The 18921-nt window shown below is 47.7% G+C and overlaps 1 protein-coding gene across 1 annotated transcript; it reads left to right on the forward strand.

Annotated features, from left to right (window-relative positions):
• The first annotated feature begins 4951 nt into the window (after positions 1-4951).
• On the forward strand, positions 4952-7462 carry LOC119321910 (FT-interacting protein 3-like). Its single transcript, XM_037595421.1, has one exon. The coding sequence runs from the start codon at positions 4990-4992 to the stop codon at positions 7321-7323; it is 2334 nt and encodes a 777-aa protein (XP_037451318.1). The 5' UTR covers positions 4952-4989; the 3' UTR covers positions 7324-7462.
• Positions 7463-18921: the final 11459 nt, after the last annotated feature.

An 18921-nucleotide genomic window follows, 5' to 3' on the forward strand; every position in this document is an offset into this window, starting at 1 on the left:
AAGTCGTGGCTGGAGTAGAAACCGATAAGGTTGCTCAAGCAAGGCGGTAGCCCTTTGTGCCGTTTGTCGATGTAGCCGAGAGCGTGGGTGATGGAGCCGTGGTCGAGGTAGCCATGCGAAGAATGCCGTGGTCGGTGTCGAGTCGGGGTGGCCGGTGTCGAGGAAGTCGCCGTGGAGCCGCGGGCGCAAGGGGGCGCAGTGGTGTCGAAGTAGTGGTGCGCCGGGAAGAAAATGATGTTGACGATGCGTCGCGTCGGGTGTGCCAAACCCGGGGACACGTCGTAGATGAAGGCACGCGTCGGTGTTGTCAGCACCGAGCATGCGTAGACGGACGAAGACGAAGTTGACGAAGCGCCACACCAGGCTTGCCAGGCCCGGAAACACGTCGTGGACGAAGGCACGTGGTGGTGTTGCCAGCACTGGGCATGCGTAGGCTGGGACCTGCACAAGTTGTACGCCATGTCGAAGGAGTCGGAGAAGCCAGCAGAGAAGGACTCGACGACGGTTGCGGCGCCAATCGGCGCAGGGCTGATGTCGCCCGCGGTTGTCGGAGTAGACGAAGTGGTCAGGGTAGATGACGGCGACGCTGGCGACGGGCTGGTGCTGAACGAAGACGAAGGAGGTGGATGGGCGGCGGCGGCTACGGGGGTAGCGGCCGCGGCGGCCAAAGAAGAGCGGCGACGGCAAGGGTTTAGGATCGATTAGGCTGATACCATATTAGAAGGGCGAGGGGGATTGATGGAATAGTTGTTGTATTGCTTGAGCCTCGTGGTCATATATACAGGAGTACATGGTCATCTTGAAGTACAAGGCAAGTTAGAATAATTCCTAGTCTATCCTATGTTTCCATTCTAATCAATATACTCAACAGGTTCCATTGAAATTAGGAAAATTGAGCGTCCACTTGTTTATATGATTAAGACGGTTAGTTGAGTGTCAATTTTATGCTGAGATCACATTATCCTCAGTTTTTCGCGTAAACCTGATGACAAATGCTGCATGCCAGAGTTTTTGTAAACACGACAACAAGAGATGTATGCCAGGTGTAACTGTAAACCCTCATAGAATCTTTGTATGTTACACTACAATATAGATTCCTTTTGCATGCCAGCAACAATGTCAGAAATGCATTGGGATTGTTTAAGTTATAAATGTTGTCTAGAATTTCTGAAGTATTTGTACTGCATATTTTTATTTTCTCAAATACTGCTAATGTCTTTCCTCAAAAAAATGATAATTTTAGATGCCCTGACGTAAGATTTTGTGAGATTAGCATTTTTAGGAGTTAAAAGACGCCATGATTAGAAACAAATTATGTACCCATTAACCATCCCAGTTCAAATCCTATATGCCTGATACCAGAATTTGAACCAACTACTCCTCTGTTCCTAAATATAAGTTTTTTTAGAGATTCACTATAAAGACTACATTTGCGTGTATATAGACGTCTTTTAGAGTATAGATTCACTAATTTTGCTCTGTATGTAGTCTATAGTAGAATCTCTAGAAAGTCTTATATTTAGGAACAGAGGGAGTACAAATCAAGTAACCAACTACGGGTCCCCCTACCACAAACCCTAGCCTCTTGTCATTTGGGGCGTCTGCGTCGTCCTCCCCCTAGGGCGACTTGGGCGGAGCCAGAAACCTAGCCGCCGCCGCCGCAAACTCCCTCCTCCTCTCCCTCCGCCGCCGCCGGAGGACGCCGTCGGGCTAAGCCCGGGGGCCGACGACGATGACGGGGAATCTCCTCTCTCGCGCGTCTCCGGGGTGGGGCGGACCCCAAGGCGTGTGGTGGCGCGATCGATCTGGGATTTGTGGCGCGGCGGATGGCTGCAGGCGGCGGGAGGCCGGCCCGTCCTTGGACGGTGACGGCTTGGCGCGACGGAGGCCAGGGCTGCGGGCGCTACGGATGGCCCTTCGGGCGGCGGCGGCGGATGGCTTGGCTGCGGTGGCGTGCATGCTGCCTTCAGATCGGCGACGGCGGCGTGGAGGGCCTGGTGGTCTCGTCGGCGGCACCTCCGATCAGATCTGTTCTGACAGACGCAGCCGACGGTGGTGGTCATCTCTTCCGTCAGAGGTGGTCAGCCTGAGGCTGGGTGTTCGGATCTCGGGATCCGTCATCTGGCACCAGCTGCGAGTCGGGGAGACGTAGTTGCCGGTGAAAACCGAGCTGACGGCGGGCGATGGCGGCGTTCCACGTCGTTACCTTGATGAAGGCATCATCATGTGACTACCGTCGACCCACTCGTATTGCTCCGAGGGAAACCCTAGGATCTGGTGTTTCAGACCGGACGATGGCGGCACTGCAGTGTCGTTTCTCTCTTGGGAGCATTGTTTTGTGAAGCAGCGCTGGAAGTCAGAGGCAGGAGGTGGAGCGGCTTCATCTTGCACGGAGCTTCGGTGGAGATGTCAAGTCATTCCTGACCGACAGGTGCTACGCTTGGTCATGCCTGGTCGGCAGGTGCTACGCACGACAGATCCACCAAGGGCTTCAAGCTGTGTCGGCTGGTGGTACTTGGCAGCATGGCGCTGAGGTGTATCAGTGGCGACCGCGACGTGTTGAGCTGTTTGCGCGCAGGGAGGAGGTGTCCTTGGGCGCCGTGGTGGCGTCGACGATAGCTGGACCGAGTAAGGTTGATGCATTAGTACAGTTCTGAAGATGGAGCGGTGGCAGTTGGCGGCGGCGACCTCTGAGAGCACGCTGAACCAGTGTGTGCCCCAGACCCGGCAAATGGCTAGGTTGGGGTCTCAGGTCTTAGATGTTAGGCTTGGCTGCGGTGTCTGTTTGGTATTTAGCCCAGGCTATCTGCGCCCCTTTATCAACTGGATAGGTGTAGCGATAGTTTGTTGCTTAGACGGCGACCTTAGTCTTACTGTTGTATGACTTTGTAAGGTCTTGTGAGAATAATTAATAAAGTGGCAGTATGCATCGCCCAGATGCAGAGGCCGGGGGTCATTCTCCTTTTTTTTAAAAAGTAACCAACTACAAATCAAGTAGATCTGGGAAAAAACGCAATGCACTACTTTCTTGCAATTCAATCGGATTTCTCCCTTCAATTACAAATCATTATTTTGAAAAATGAAAGAGGTATGCATAAGCTAAACGGAAGCACAATACTTCAAATCATTGCAAACAAATGTATATATAAGTTATTTTATATCCTTAGCAACTAAGACAAAATAGATGGGCGCGCCAACGCGCGCCATCATTGATCTAGTTTACGTTAAAAAAAACTACACAGATCCTATAACCCCGACCTAAGGGAGTACTAGTAATTGTGTTTTGCCCGTCTGAACCTGCACATCCCTTCTAACAAAAATAGTTTAACCCCATCACTTCTTTAGGTGAGTAACCAATATAACTCCGCAAGGCCAAAAATAACGATAAAATAGTGTGATGCACATGATGACAAAAGACATGTCATCACGGAATCCAGTGAGCAAGACCGCCGTAATGCTTAACGACATGTTGGGGCCCTGGATTACTTGCAAAAAATGGTCGATGCCATGGCGATCCACTACCTCCCTACCCATAGTTACCGACATCCTTCAACAACTTATAATACTGGTCCATTATTTGAGGCACTCAAATTCCTAATGAAAACTTGTGGAGGAAGCTTTAGTGAAATTTGTGAGTAAGCTGTAAAGGAAAGCTCCTCTCTGCCGGTGGGAGACTAGTCATTATCAACTTAATGTCAGTTAAAAGGTTATGTACATGCTTTCCTTTTACAAACTCCAAAAGGAGTCCTGCATATGATGGACTATTTTATATTCAAAATTTCCTGGCAAACTCTCGGTGAAATGACATAGATATGCCAAATGAGGTGTCATTTGTCATCCAAAAGACCATGGCGTTCTTGTCATTCAAGAGCTTGAGGTTAAAAACATTGCCCTCCTTATTCAATGGCTCTTCAAACTTCTTACCGAGGATAGTCTATGACGAAACCTCATCTGAAACAAGTATCTAAGCTCGAAAACCCTCTCTCATGTTACCGAGGATTCACGTTTTTGAGTTGGTCGTTGCAAAGAACTATTTCTTTCATTCAAATCTTTCTTCGTTGAGGACGGCTTTAAGATTTGGTTCCGCGAGGATGAGAGACCAGGTAATGCTACTCTTCAAGAACAATACACAACCTTATACTATACTGTTAGTAAACAAGAGTTATACAATTGCACAAGTGATGATCTTATCCCTCTAATGTGTCATTCTAGCGAGATTTGATTGGACCATGTTTTGCGACATGGAATGTCCTACTGGGGTGGTTAGCACTTGTCCACTTCTCGCACTTTTGTCTTTTTAACATGCATGCATTCATGTAAATAGAGGAAGGGAGAGGGCACGTGAGAGAATGAGAGATGGCATTCGATTCTAACACTAAAAATTTAACATTCATCTGTTAGTCACTCCATAAATAAAATTTTAAAATGCAGTTTGTGAAGCATCTAATTATACGAATTTGGTACTACAGATATTAATACTCTTTTAAAATTGATCAAACATGCATAAATTTGACCTCTGAAAAAAATACACCTTGTATTTTGAAACGGATGGAGTAATATGTACTGTAAGTCAGTTGCCTGGCTGCGTGTAACCTAGGTCCATAACTAATCTCCCCTTGCCAAGGCTTGAACGGACCCAAACTTCCAAGCATTACGCGCCAACGTGGTTGTTAATCTTGTTGATCTGCCAGGCACACGGGATGTTCGTTACTCTGCTGAAATCATGCACCAACAGGTAATGCGGCGGCTACTTCCTACTCTGAACAACTAAACTCAGTAGATCGCCCAACGTCCCACAGCAAACACACCAACCGTGTCGATCACCAACCCAAAAGGCCATGCATGCACGGCGTCACGGCCGTTTGGTGGCCAGATCGCAGAACGCACATAATTAAGAGCGCGCGGCCTCCTCACTGAGAGATCAGCACCTCCATCAGCATCGCTCATCCGATCCCCGACCGCACGAGGTAGCGCGCGCTCTCACTGGCCATGGCCGGCGTCTTGCCGAGGTTTGGCCCCTTCGGCCCGCTGCCGGCCTACGATGAGTTCGGGATCAAGGAGACGAGGCCCCGCCTCCCCGGCGGGCGGACCGGCGGCTACGACCTGGTCGAGAGGATGGAGTACCTCTACGTGCGCGTCGTCAAGGCGCGGGAGCTCAAGTGGAGCGGCGGCGAGTTCGACCCGCTGGCGGAGGTGAAGCTCGGGAGCTACTCCTGCGCCACGCGCCACATCGAGAAGACCGCGGGCCCCGAGTGGAACGACGTGTTCGCCTTCTCCAGGGAGCGCCTGCAGGCGTCCTTCCTGGAGGTGTTCGTCCGCGGCCGGGGCTTCGCCCAGGACGAGTACGTCGGGCGCGCGCGCTTCGACCTGGGCGACGTGCCGGTGCGCGTGCCCCCCGACAGCGCGCTCGCGCCCATGTGGCACCACGTCTTCGACGGGAACGCGGGGCGCTGCGGGGAGGTGATGGTGGCCCTGTGGATCGGCACGCAGGCCGACGAGTGCTTCCCGCTGGCCGTGCACGCGGACGCCGCCTTCGCCGTGGACGCCAAGCTCGCCGCGCACATCCGGTGCAAGCAGTACACGGTGCCGCGGCTGTGGTACGTGCGCGTCAACGTCATCGAGGCCCGCGACGTCGCCTTCGCGGACAAGGCCCGCGTCGGCGAGCTCTTCGTGCGGTCGCGCCTCTCCACGCAGGTGCTCCGGACCAAGACGTGCGTGTCCCGCCTGCCGTCCTACGGCTGGAATGAGGACCACCTGTTCGTCGCCGCCGAGCCGTTCGAGGACCACCTCATCATCTCCGTCGAGGACCGCGTCAAGGTCGACAAGGAGGAGGTCATTGGCCACGTCCACATCCCATTCACCGACTTCGAACGCCGGTGGGACACACGCCCGATTCGCCCAAGGTGGTATAATTTGGTGCAACCAGAAGGAGCCACGAAAATCGACAAGTTCTCTTGCAAGGTCTGCGTCCGGCTCTGCCTGGAAGGCGGATACAGGGTCCTGTCGGAGCCTATCCACTACCTGAGCGACGTCCGGCCGGCGGCCAGGGAGCTCTGGCATGGGCGGCCTCCCATTGGCCTCGTGGAGCTCGGCATCCACAATGCCTTCGGCCTCAGTGCTCTGCGTGCGCGCAACGGTCGGGGCTCCTGCGACGCCTACTGCGTGGCCAAATACGGCAGCAAGTGGTTCCGCACGCAGACGGTGATCGACAGCCTCGCGCCGCGGTTCCACCAGCAGTGCTTCTGGGAGGTGCACGACCACTGCACCGTGCTCACCGTCGCCGTCTTCCACAACTGCCAGATCGGCGAGAAGGGCGGCCTCGCCTCCGGCGACCCCGTCAAGGACGTCCTCCTCGGCAAGGTGCGCATCCGGCTCTCGACGCTCGAGACCGGCCGCATCCACACGCACGCGTACCCGCTCATATCCCTCCACGCCGGCGGCATCAAGAAGATGGGGGAGCTCCATCTGGCCGTGCGCTTCTCGACCACGTCCACGCTGGGCCTGCTCCAGACGTACTCGCAGCCGCACCTGCCGCCGATGCACTACCACTGCCCGCTGTCCGTGGTGCAGCAGGAGAGGCTGCGGCGGGAGGCGGTGGCGGTCATCGCGCACCGGCTGGGGCGGATGGACCTGCCGCTGCGCCGGGAGTGCGTCGAGCACCTCTGCGAGGCGCACGGGCACCGGTGGAGCATGCGGCGCAGCAAGGCCCACTTCTTCCGCATCATGTCCGCGCTCGCGCCGCTGTTCGCCGCGATCAAGTGGTTCGTCGACGTCTGCCACTGGAGGAACCCGGTGACCACGGTCGCCGTGCACATCATCTACGCCATGCTCGTGTGCTGCCCCAACCTCATCCTGCCCACCTTCTTCCTCTACAAGTTCTGCCTGGGCCTGTGGAACTACCGGTGCCGGCCGAGGCATCCGTGGCACGTGGACACGAAGGTGTCGCACGCCGTGACGGCGCACCTGGACGAGCTCGACGAGGAGTTCGACGAGTTCCCGACGGCGCGGCCCCACGAGGTGGTGCGCATGCGGTACGACAGGCTGAGGAGCCTCGGGGGCCGGATACAGGAGATGGTCGGCGACGTGGCGTCGCACGTCGAGCGCGCGCGGTGCGTGATGACGTGGAGGGACCCCCGCGCCACGACCATGTACCTGCTCGTCTGCTTGTGCCTTGCCGTGGTCACGTTCGTCGCGCCGTTCCAGGCGGTGGCGCTGCTGTCCGGGTTCTACCTGATGCGCCACCCGAGCCTCCGGCAGAGGCTGCCCGACGTGCCGGCCAACTTCTTCCGGCGCCTGCCCTGCAAGGTGGATTGCCTGCTTTGACTAGAGCACATTTTGGTTTGGTGCTGCTGTACTGCTGTTACTTGATGTAAACTCAAGAAATTTGATTCCCTTGCCGTTATTGTTATTTTCTTTAAAGAGCAATGCTACATCCATGTAATGATTTACCTCAATTTACGAAGAGATCTGACGTGGGAGTGTTTGATTGGATTAAAGGGGAGGGTGAGGCCCATCCCACCTGAAATCAGCAGGGCTTGTTTAAATTAGTTGGAAGCTTACATAACAGGTACGTAGGAGTTCGTAGGTTTAGGATTTTCGCTTTTTAAAGATCCAGCATCTTGTTGGCATCCATTGATAGGAGAATAGCATGAAATAAGGGGTGATCCATTGATCAAGGTTAGCGAAAATTAATGCATCATCGGTATAAAATGTTGACCCTCATCTTCACGCAGTGGCTGGGCAACTGCTCCAGCATGTCGTGCTCACCCGCCGTCACCAGCAGACAATGCAGCAGGTCGATCGGAAGGATGAAAAGTAATGTCAAGAGGGGAACCCCTTGTCGCATCCCTCGCATGTGTTGGACCGGGTTGCCAGGTGATCCGTTGAGCGGGCATGCCGAATAAGCAATGGAGAGCAGTAGGGCAATCCAATCGCGTCACCATGCGCTGAAGCCCATGGGTTGCAGAGGCTGTAAAGTATATTCCCAGGAGACTGAATGGAAAGCCTAGGGATGTCTAATTTGAAGAGAAGCACCGTTTTTCTATGCCTATGAAGTGATCTGAATCAGTTCTGAACATACATGGTACTATCATGAGCGCACTTATTAGATTTTTGGAATGCACTCTGTGCAGACGGGATGAGATCATCCAGCATCCATGCCAGGTGGATTGACAATATTGTGAAGGTCAACTTGGTGATGGAATTAATCAAACTGATGGATCGAAAGTGTCACAGCTCCGCGGCGCCGGCAACAAGGCAATTAGCGCAGAGTTGAGGGCCTGGAAGTCACCACCTGTGAGATGGTAGAAACCGTCCAAAACATCCATCAGGTCAGCCTTGATTATGCTCCAACATGGCCGGTAGAAGCAGCCAAGGAAGCTGTCTGGCCCCGGCGCCTTTTCCACCAACGAGACCTGAACATCAGCCCAAACCTCAGCTTTAGAGAAAGAGGCGTCAAGGCCGTCATTGTTGACCACTCGGATGCGCAGGTTAGACTAGTTGAGGGTGCAATCACGTTGATGCTTGGATCCCCGCAGGTTTGATAAGTGCTCATAAATCAAAGCATCTTTTTCAGAGTGTGTTGTCTCCGTTCTGCTATGAGTCTGGATTATATGGTCTATAAGACTACTAATAACTCATGCGCCATATATATGGCATTCAAATTTGTTTTAGAGGATCCCTCATGTTTTTTTAGTTGTGCGCAGACTCATAGTCGACCTACATAATAGCCTATGTAAGTTTATCTCTATTTTTTTTCTAATTTGCATCAACTCAATGTTCATACTTCTAACCGGAGGCATTGTTGAATTCGAACAACATTGAAATACACAATTCTTATGTAGGGGCGGGCAAAATGTATCGCCTCTCACATATATTTAGTGACTATAGTTATACGGAAATATTGATCCCAAATGATAAGTGTCACACATGTGACACGAAAAACTCCAGGCTTGACGTTTTTTACAACTAAAGTTGTCATAGGAAAAGAAAAAATAAACCCAAAAAAACTAAAACTTGTCATCCGAAAAGAAAATTGCCGCCCTTGATAACTAAAGTTACCATCATCGCGTCACTAAACTTGCCATAAAAACGTTCGAAGTTGTCATGTGTTCGTGCCACACATGTGGCACTGTAGGATCGAAAGTATGTCTAGAGGGGGGGTGATGAGACTACTTGACCAAATAAAAATCTAACATTTTCCCAATTTTAAGTCTTGGCAGATTGTAGCAACTTAGCACTAGTCAAGCAATCAACCTACACATGTAAGTCTAAGAGTATAGCAGCGGAATGTAAAACATTACACATGAAGGTAAAGGGAGGAGTTTGGAGGGAGCAAACGCAATGTAGACACGGAGATTTTTTGCGTGGTTCCGATAGGTGGTGCTATCGTACATCCACGTTGATGAAGACTTCAACCCACGAAGGATAACGGTTGTGCGAGTTCATGGAGGGCTCCACCCACAAAGGGTCCACGAAGGAGCAACCTTGTCTATCCCACCATGGCCATCGCCCACGAAGGACTTGCCTCACTAGGGTAGATCTTCACGAAGTAGGCAATCTCCTTGCCCGTACAAACTCCTTGGTTCAACTCCACAATCTTGACGGAGGCTCCCAAGTGACACCTAACCAATCTAGGAGAGACCACTCTCCAAAAGGTAATAGACGGTGTGTTGATGATGAACTCCTTGCTCTTGTGCTTCAAATGATAGTCTCCCCAACACTCAACTCTCTTTCTCACAGATTTGGCCATGGTGGAAAGATGATTTGAGTGGAAAGCAACTTGGGGAAGGCTAGAGATCAAGATTCTTGTGGTAAGATTGGAATATCTTGGTCTGAACACATGAGTAGGTGGTTCTCTCTCAGAAAATGTATACTGGAAGTGTAGGCATCTTCTGATGGCTCTCTCCACGAATGAAGAGTGGGTGGAGGGATATATATAGCCTCCACACAAAATCTACCCGTTACACACAAATCACCAAACTCGGTGGGACCGTATCATGAAACTCGGTCAGACCGATTTAGTTCAAAATGTGAACGTTAGGATATTCGGTGGGACCGACATGTCAACTCGGTGGGACCGAATCATGAAACTCGGTCAGACCGATTTAGTTCAAAATGTGAACGTTAGGATATTCGGTGGGACCGACATGTCAACTCGGTGGGACCGATTTCATTAGGGTTAGGGCATAACATAATCTTGGTGAGACCAATTACACAAACTCGGTGGGACCGATTTTGGTAATAAGCTAACCAGAGAGTTGGTCAGACAAACTCAGTGGGACCGATTCGCTCATCTCGGTGAGACCGAAACATTCCGAAGGGGAAACAGAGAGTTTGCATTGCGAACTCGATGGGACCGATCGCTCATCTCGGTTGGACCAAAATGTTACTAAGGGAAACAGAGAGTTTGCAATCCCAACTCGGTGAGACTGAGATCCCTATCGGTGAGACCGAAGTGACTAGGTTTGTGGCAGTGGCTATGTCAAGTGAACTCGGTGGCGCCGGATAGAATGTTTCGGTGGGGCCGAGTTTGACTTTTGGTTTAGGACATAAGTGGATATGAGAAAGTAGCTGAGGGTTTTTGGAGCATATCATTAAGCATTTTGAGCAAACAACCCATTAAGCAACACCTCATCCCCTTTTAATAGTATTGCCTTTTCCTATGGACTCAATGTGATCTTGGATCATAAAAGTAAAATGTAGAGTCTTAAGCTTTAGAGCTTGAGCCAATCTTTTGTCCTTAGCATTTTGAGGGGTCCACATTCCTGATCCATGCCATGCCAATCATTAAACTTTCCTGAAATATTTATCTTGAAATAGCATTAGCTCAATGAGCTATATGTTGTTAATAATTACCAAAACCACCCAGCGATAGTTGCACTTTCAATCTCCCCCTTTTTGATAATTGATGACAACATATCGATCAAAGCTTCGACAAAGGATAATAAGATTGAAATACATCGTCGCTTTGAGAAGTATGTGATAAGCAAGAGCTCCCCCTAAATTTGTGCATTATTTAAATTTGCTTTTGAATGCAAATACACAACCGATTAGGATCATGGGTTACTCTTCCATGTCACATACATCTTGGTGGAGCGCTCAAAATGATGGAAATTGAAACATGCACTCATCACCAAGCAAAGTGAATGATCATATATGGGATATAAGAAATAATATTATCCAAGCAAGTATCTCACACAGACATAGAGTATCAACCAAACACACAATAAACTTCAACCAAAAGCAAGAGAGGCAAAGAAGCAAAACTCTCTCTCTCGAAGCCTATGATCTATACATTTCTCCCCCTTTGGCAACAAGTTACCAAAAAGGTCGAAAATGCATAGTGATATGCGTCTCTCAGGCTTGGTCTTCGGGAGGTGGTGTAGAGAGAACTCCGAGGACGAAGGCACCAGTCGATGTAGTTGGTGTTGGGGAACGTAGTAATTTCAAAAAAAATCCTACGCACACGCAAGATCATGGTGATGCATAGCAACAAGAGGGGAGAGTGTGTCCACGTACCCTCGTAGACCGAAAGCGGAAGCGTTAGCACAATGCGGTTGCTGTAGTCGTACGTCTTCACGATCTGACCGATCAAGTACCGAACGCACGGCACCTCCGAATTTAGCACACGTTCAACTCGATGATGTCCCTCGAACTCCGATCTAGCCGAGCTTTGAGGGAGAGTTCCGTCAGCACAATGGCGTGGTGAAGATGATGATGTTCTACCGATGCAGGGCTTCGCCTAAGCACCGCTACGATATTATCGAGGTGGATTATGGTGGAGGGGGGCACCGCACACGACTAAGAGATCCAAGGGATCAATTGTTGTGTCTATGGGGTGCCCCCTCCTCCGTATATAAAGGAGGGGAGGAGAGGGCCGGCTAGGAGGAGGAGGCACGCCCAAGGGGGGAGTCCTACTCCCACCGGGAGTAGGACTCCTCCTTTTCCTATTTGGAGAGGAAGAGGGAAGGAAGAGGAAGGAGGGAGGAAGGAAAGGGGGGGCCGGCCCCCTTCCCAATTCGGATTGGGCTTGGGGGCGGTGCCTCCTCCCTTGCTCCTTTCCCCTCCTTTCCACTAAAGCCCATTAAGGCCCATATACCTCCCGGGGGGTTCCGATAACCCCCGGTGCTCCGGTAATATCCTGATCTCACCCAGAACCATTCCGGTGTCCAAATATAGTCATCCAATATATCGATCTTTACGTCTCGACCATTTCGAGACTCCTCATCATGTCCGTGATCACATCCGGGACTCCGGACTACCTTCGGTACATCAAAACACATAAACTCATAATATAACCGTCATCGAACTTTAAGCGTGTGGACCCTACGGGTTCGAGAACTATGTAGACATGACCGAGACATGTCTCCAGTCAATTACCAATAGCGGAACCTGGATGCTCATATTGGCTCCCACATATTCTACGAAGATCTTTATCGGTCAAACCGCATAACAACATACGTTGTTCCCTTTGTCATCGGTATGTTACTTGCCCGAGATTCGATCGTTGGTATCTCAATACCTAGTTCAATCTCGTTACCGACAAGTCTCTTTACTTGTTCCATCATACATCATCCTGCAACTAACTCATTAGTTACAATGCTTGCAAGGCTTATAGTGATGTGCATTAGCGAGTGGGCCCAGAGATACCTCTCTGACAATCGGAGTGACAAATCCTAATCTCGAAATACGCCAACCCAACAAGTACCTTCGGAGACACATGTAGAGCACCTTTATAATCACCCAGTTACGTTGTGACGTTTGGTAGCACACAAAGTGTTCCTCCGGTAAACAGGAGTTGCATAATCTCATAGTTATAGGAACATGTATAAGTCATGAAGAAAGCAACAGCAACATACTAAACGATCAAGTGCTAAGCTAACGGAATGGGTCAAGTCAATCACATCATTCTCCTAATGATGTGATCCCATTAATCAAATGATAACTCTTTGTTTATGGCTAGGAAACATAACCATCTTTGATCAACGAGCTAGTCAAGTAGAGGCATACTAGTGACACTTTGTTTGTCTATGTATTCACACACGTATCACGTTTCCAGTTAATACAATTCTAGCATGAATAATAAACATTTATCATGAAATAAGGAAATAAATAATAACTATATTATTGCCTCTAGGGCATATTTCCTTCAGTCTCCCACTTGCACTAGAGTCAATAATCTAGTTCACATCACCATGTGATTTAACACCAATATTCACATCTGTATGTGATTAACACCCATAGTTCACATCGTCATGTGACCAACACCCGAAGGGTTTACTAGAGTCAATAATCTAGTTCACATCGATATGTGATTAACACCCAAAGAGTACTAAGGTGTGATCATGTTTTGCTCGTGAGAGAAGTTTAGTCAACGGGTCTGTCACATTCAGAGCCGCATGTATTTTGCAAATATTCTATGTCTACAATGCTTTGCACGGAGCTACTCTAGCTAATTGCTCCCACTTTCAATATGTATCCAGATTGAGACTTAGAGTCATCTGGATCTGTGTAAAAGCTTGCACTGATGTAACTCTTTACGACGGGCTCTTTTATTATCTCCATAATCGAGAAATAGTTCCTTAGTCCTTACTAAGGATAATCTTGACCGCTGTCCAGTGACCTACTCCTAGATCAAAATTGTACTCCCTTGCCAAACTCAGAGCAAGGTATACAATCGGTCTGGTACACAACATAGCATACTTTATAGAACCTATGACTGAGGCATAGGGAATGACTTTTCATTCTCTTTCTATTTTCTGCCGTGGTCGGGCTTTGAGTCCTACTCAATTTCACACCTTGCAACACAGGCAAGAACTCCTTCTTTGACTGTTCCATTTTGAACTACTTCAAAATCAAGGTATGTACTCATTGAAAAATCTTATCAAGTGTCTTGATCTATCTCTATAGATCTTGATGCTCAAAGTGTAAGAAGCTTCACCGAGGTCTTTCTTTGAAAAACTCCTTTCAAACACTCCTTTATGCTTTCCAGAAAAATTCTACATTATTTCTAATCAACAATATGTCATTCACATATACTTATCAGAAAGGCTGTAGTACTCCCACTCACTTTCTTGTAAATACAGGCTTCACCGCAAGTTTGTATAAAACTATATGCTTTGATCAACTCATCAAAGCGTATATTCCATCTCCGAGATGCTTGCACCAGTCCATAGATGGATCACTGGAGCTTGCACACTTTGTTAGCACCTTTAGGATTGACAAAACCTTCTGGTTGCATCATATACAACTTTTCTTTAATAAATCCATTAAGGAATGCAGTTTTGACCTCCATTTGCCAGATTTCGTAAAATGTGGCAATTGCTAACATGATTCGGACAGACTTTTTAAGCATCGATACGAGTGAGAAGATCTCATTGTATTCAACACCTTGAACTTGTCAAAAACCTTTTTCGACAATTCGAGCTTTGTAGATAGTAACACAACTATCAGCATTTGCCTTCCTCTTGAAGATCCATTTATTTTCTATGGCTTGCCGATCATCAGGCAAGTCAACCAAAGTCCACACTTTGTTCTCATACATGGATCCTATCTCAGATTTCATGGCTTCAAGCCATTTCGCGGAATCTGGGCTCATCATTGCTTCCTCATAGTTCATAGGTTCATCATGGTCTAGTAACATGACTTCTAGAATAGGATTATCGTATGACTCTGGTGCGGACCGTACTCTGGAAGACCTACGAGTTTCTGTAATAACTTGATCTGAAGTTTCATGATCATCATCATTAACTTCCTCACTAATCGGTGTAGGCATCACTAGAACTGGTTTCTGTGATGAACTACTTTCCAATTCGGGAGAAGGTACAATTACCTTATCAAGCTCTACTTTCTTCCCACTCACTTCTTTCGAGAGAAACTCCTTCTCTAGAAAGGATCCATTTTAGCAACGAATATCTTGCCTTCGGATCTGTGATAGAAGGTGTACCCAACAGTTTCCTTTGGGTATTCTATGAAGACGCACTTCTCCGATTTGGGTTTGAGCTTATCAGGTTGAAATTTTTTCACATAAGCATCGCAGCCCCAAATTTTAAGAAACGACAACTTCGGTTTCTTGCCAAACCACAGTTAATAAGTTGTCGTCTCAATGGATTTTGATGGTGCCCTATTTAAAGTGAATGCAGTTGTCTCTAATGCATAACCCCAAAACGATAGTGGTAAATCGGTAAGATACATCATAGATCGCACCATATCCAATAAAGTGCGGTTATGACGTTCGGACACACCATTACGCTGTGGTGTTCCATGTGGCGTGAGCTGCGAAACTATTCCACATTGTTTTTAAATGAAGGCAAAACTCGTAACTCAAATATTCTCCTCTACGATCAGATTGTAAAAACTTTATTTTCTTTGTTACAATGATTCTCCACTTTACTTCTAAAATTGTTTGAACTTTTCAAATGTTTCAGACTTGTGCTTCATTAAGTAGATATACTCATATCTGCTCAAATCATTTGTGAAGGTCAGAAAATAACGATACCCGCCACGAGCATCAACACTCATTGGACCGCATACATCGGTATGTATTATTTCCAACAAGTCAATAGCTCGTTCCATTGTTCCGGAGAACGGAGTTTTAGTCATCTTGCCCGAAAGGCACGGTTCGCAAGCATCAAATGATTCATAACCAAGTGATTCTGAAAATCCATCTTTATGGAGTTTCTTCATGCGCTTTACACCGATATGACCCAAACGGCAGTGCCACAAATAAGTTGCACTATCATTATTAAATTTGCATCTTTTGGCATCAATATTATGAATATGTGTATCACTACAATCGAGATCCAACAAACTATTTTCATTGGGTGTATGCCATTGAAGGTTTTATTCATGTAAACAGAACAACAATTATTCTCTGGCTTTAAATGAATAACTGTATTGCAATAAACATGATCAAATCATATTCATGCTCTACGCAAACGCCAAATAACATTTATTTAGGTTTAACACTAATCCCGAAAGTATAGGGAGTGTGCGATGATGATCATATCAATCTTGGAACCACTTCCAACACACATCGTCACTTCACCCTCAACTAGTCTCTGTTTATTCTGTAACTCCTGTTTCGAGTTACTAATTTTTAGCAACCGAACAAGTATCAAATACTCAGGGGCTACTATAAACACTAGTAAGGTACACATCAATAACATGTATATCAAATATACCCTTGTTCACTTTGCCATCCTTCTTATCCACCAAATATTTAGGGCATTTCCGCTTCTAGTGACCATTTCCTTTGCAGTGTAAGCACTAAGTTTTAGGCTTTGGTCCAGCTTTGGGCTTCTTCACGGGAGTGACAACTTGCTTGCCATTCTTCTTGAAGTTCCCTTTCTTTCCCTTTGCCCTTTTCTTGAAACTAGTGGTCTTGTCAATCGTCAACTCTTGATGTTCTTTCTTGATTTCTACCTTCGTCGATTTCAACATCACGAAGAGCTTGGGAATCGTTTTCGTCATCCCTTGCATACTATAGTTCATCACTAAGTTCTAGTAACTTTGTGATGGTGACTAGAGAACTCTGTCAATCACTATCTTATCTGGAAGATTAACTCCCACTTGATTCAAGCGATTGTAGTACCCAGACAATCTGAGCACATGCTCACTAGTTGAGCAATTCTCCTCCATCTTTTAGCTATAGAACTTGTTGGAGACTTCATATCTCTCAACTCAGGTATTTGCTTGAAATATTAACTTCAACTCCTGGAACATCTCATATGGTCCATGACGTTCAAAACGTCTTTGAAGTCCTGATTCTAAGCCGTTAAGCATGGTGCACTAAACTATCAAGTAGTCATCATATTGAGCTAGCCAAACGTTCATAACGTCTACATCTGCTCTTGCAATAGGTCTGTCACCTAGCGGTGCATCAAGGACATAATTCTTCTGTGCAGCAATGAGGATAAATCTCAGATCACGAACCCAGTCTGCATCATTTCTACTATCATATTTCAACTTATTTTTCTCTAGGAACACATATAAAACATAGGGAAGAAACAACGTGAGCTATTGATCTACAACATAATTTGCAAAATACTATCAGGACTAAGTTCATGATAAATTAAAGTTCAATTAATCATATTACTTAAGAACTCCCACTTAGATAGACATCCCTCTAATCATCTAAGTGATCACGTGATCCAAATCAACTAAACCATGTCCGATCATCACGTGAAATGGAGTAGTTTTCAATGGTGAACATCACTATGTTGATCATATCTACTATATGATTCATGCTCGACCTTTCGGTCTCAGTGTTCCGAGGCCATATCTGCATATGCTAGGCTCATCAAGTTTAATCTGAGTATTCTGCGTGTGCAAAACTGGCTTGCACCCGTTGTAGATGGACGTAGAGCTTATCACACCCGATCATCACGTGGTGTCTGGGCACAACGAACTTTGGCAATGGTGCATACTCAGGGAGAACACTTTTATCTTGAAATTTAGTGAGAGATCATCTTATAATGCTACCGTCAATCAAAGCAAGATAAGATGCATAAAAGATAAACATCACATGCAATCAATATAAGTGATATGATATGGCCATCATCATCTTGTGCTTGTGATCTCCATCTCCGAAGCACCGTCATGATCACAATCGTCACCGGCGCGAGACCTTGATCTCCATCGTAGCATCATTGTCATCTTGCCAACTATTGCTTCTACGACTATCACTACTGCTTAGTGATAAAGCAAAGCAATTACAGGGCGATTGCATTGCATACAATAAAGCGACAACCATATGGCTCCTGCTAGTTGCCGATAACTCGGTTACAAAACATGATCATCTCATACAATAAAATATAGCATCATGTCTTGACCATATCACATCACAACATGCCCTGCAAAAACAAGTTAGACGTCCTCTACTTTGTTGTTGCAATTTTTACGTGGCTGCTACAGGCTGAGCAAGAACCGTTCTTACCTACGCATCAAAACCACAACGATAGTTCATCAAGTTAGTGTTGTTTTAACCTTCTCAAGGACCGGGCGTAGCCACACTCGGTTCAACTAAAGTTGGAGAAACTGACACCCGCCAGCCACCTGTGTGCAAAGCACGTCGGTAGAACCAGTCTTGCGTAAGCGTACGCGTAATGTCGGTCCGGGCCGCTTCATCCAACAATACAGCCGAACCAAAGTATGACATGCTGGTAAGCAGTATGACTTGTATCACCCACAACTCACTTGTGTTCTACTCGTGCATATAACATCTACGCATAAAACCTGGCTCGGATGCCACTGTTGGGGAACGTAGTAATTTCAAAAAATTTCCTACGCACACACAAGATCATGGTGATGCATAGCAATGAGAGGGGAGAGTGTGTCCACATACCCTCGTAGACCGAAAGCGGAAGCGTTAGCACAACGCGGTTGATGTAGTCATACGTCTTCACGATCCGACCGATCAAGTACCAAACGCACGGCACCTCCGGGTTCAGCACACGTTCAACTCGATGACGTCCCCCGAACTCCGATCCATCCAAGCTTTGAGGGAGAGTTCTGTCAGCACGACGGCGTGGTGACGATGATGATGTTCTACCGACGCAGGGCTTCTCCTAAGCACCGCTACAATATTATCGAGGTGGATTATGGTGGAGGGGGCACCGCACACGGCTAAGAGATCCAAGGGATCAATTGTTGTGTCTATGGGGTGCCCCCCTCCTCCATATAAAAAGGAGGGGAGGAGAGGGCTGACCAGGAGGAGGAGGCGCGCCCAAGGGGGGAGTCCTACTCCCACCGGGAGTAGGACTCCTCCTTTTTCTATTTGGAGAGGGAGAGGGAAGGAAGAGGAAGGAGGGAGGGAGGAAAGGGGGGCCGGCCCCCTTCCCAAATCGGATTGGGCTTGGGGGCGCCTCCTCCCTTGCTCCTTTCCCCTCCTTTCTACTAAAGCCCATTAAGGCCCATATA

Source organism: Triticum dicoccoides, chromosome 6B, assembly GCF_002162155.2.
Source record: "Triticum dicoccoides isolate Atlit2015 ecotype Zavitan chromosome 6B, WEW_v2.0, whole genome shotgun sequence".
NCBI lineage: Eukaryota > Viridiplantae > Streptophyta > Magnoliopsida > Poales > Poaceae > Triticum > Triticum dicoccoides.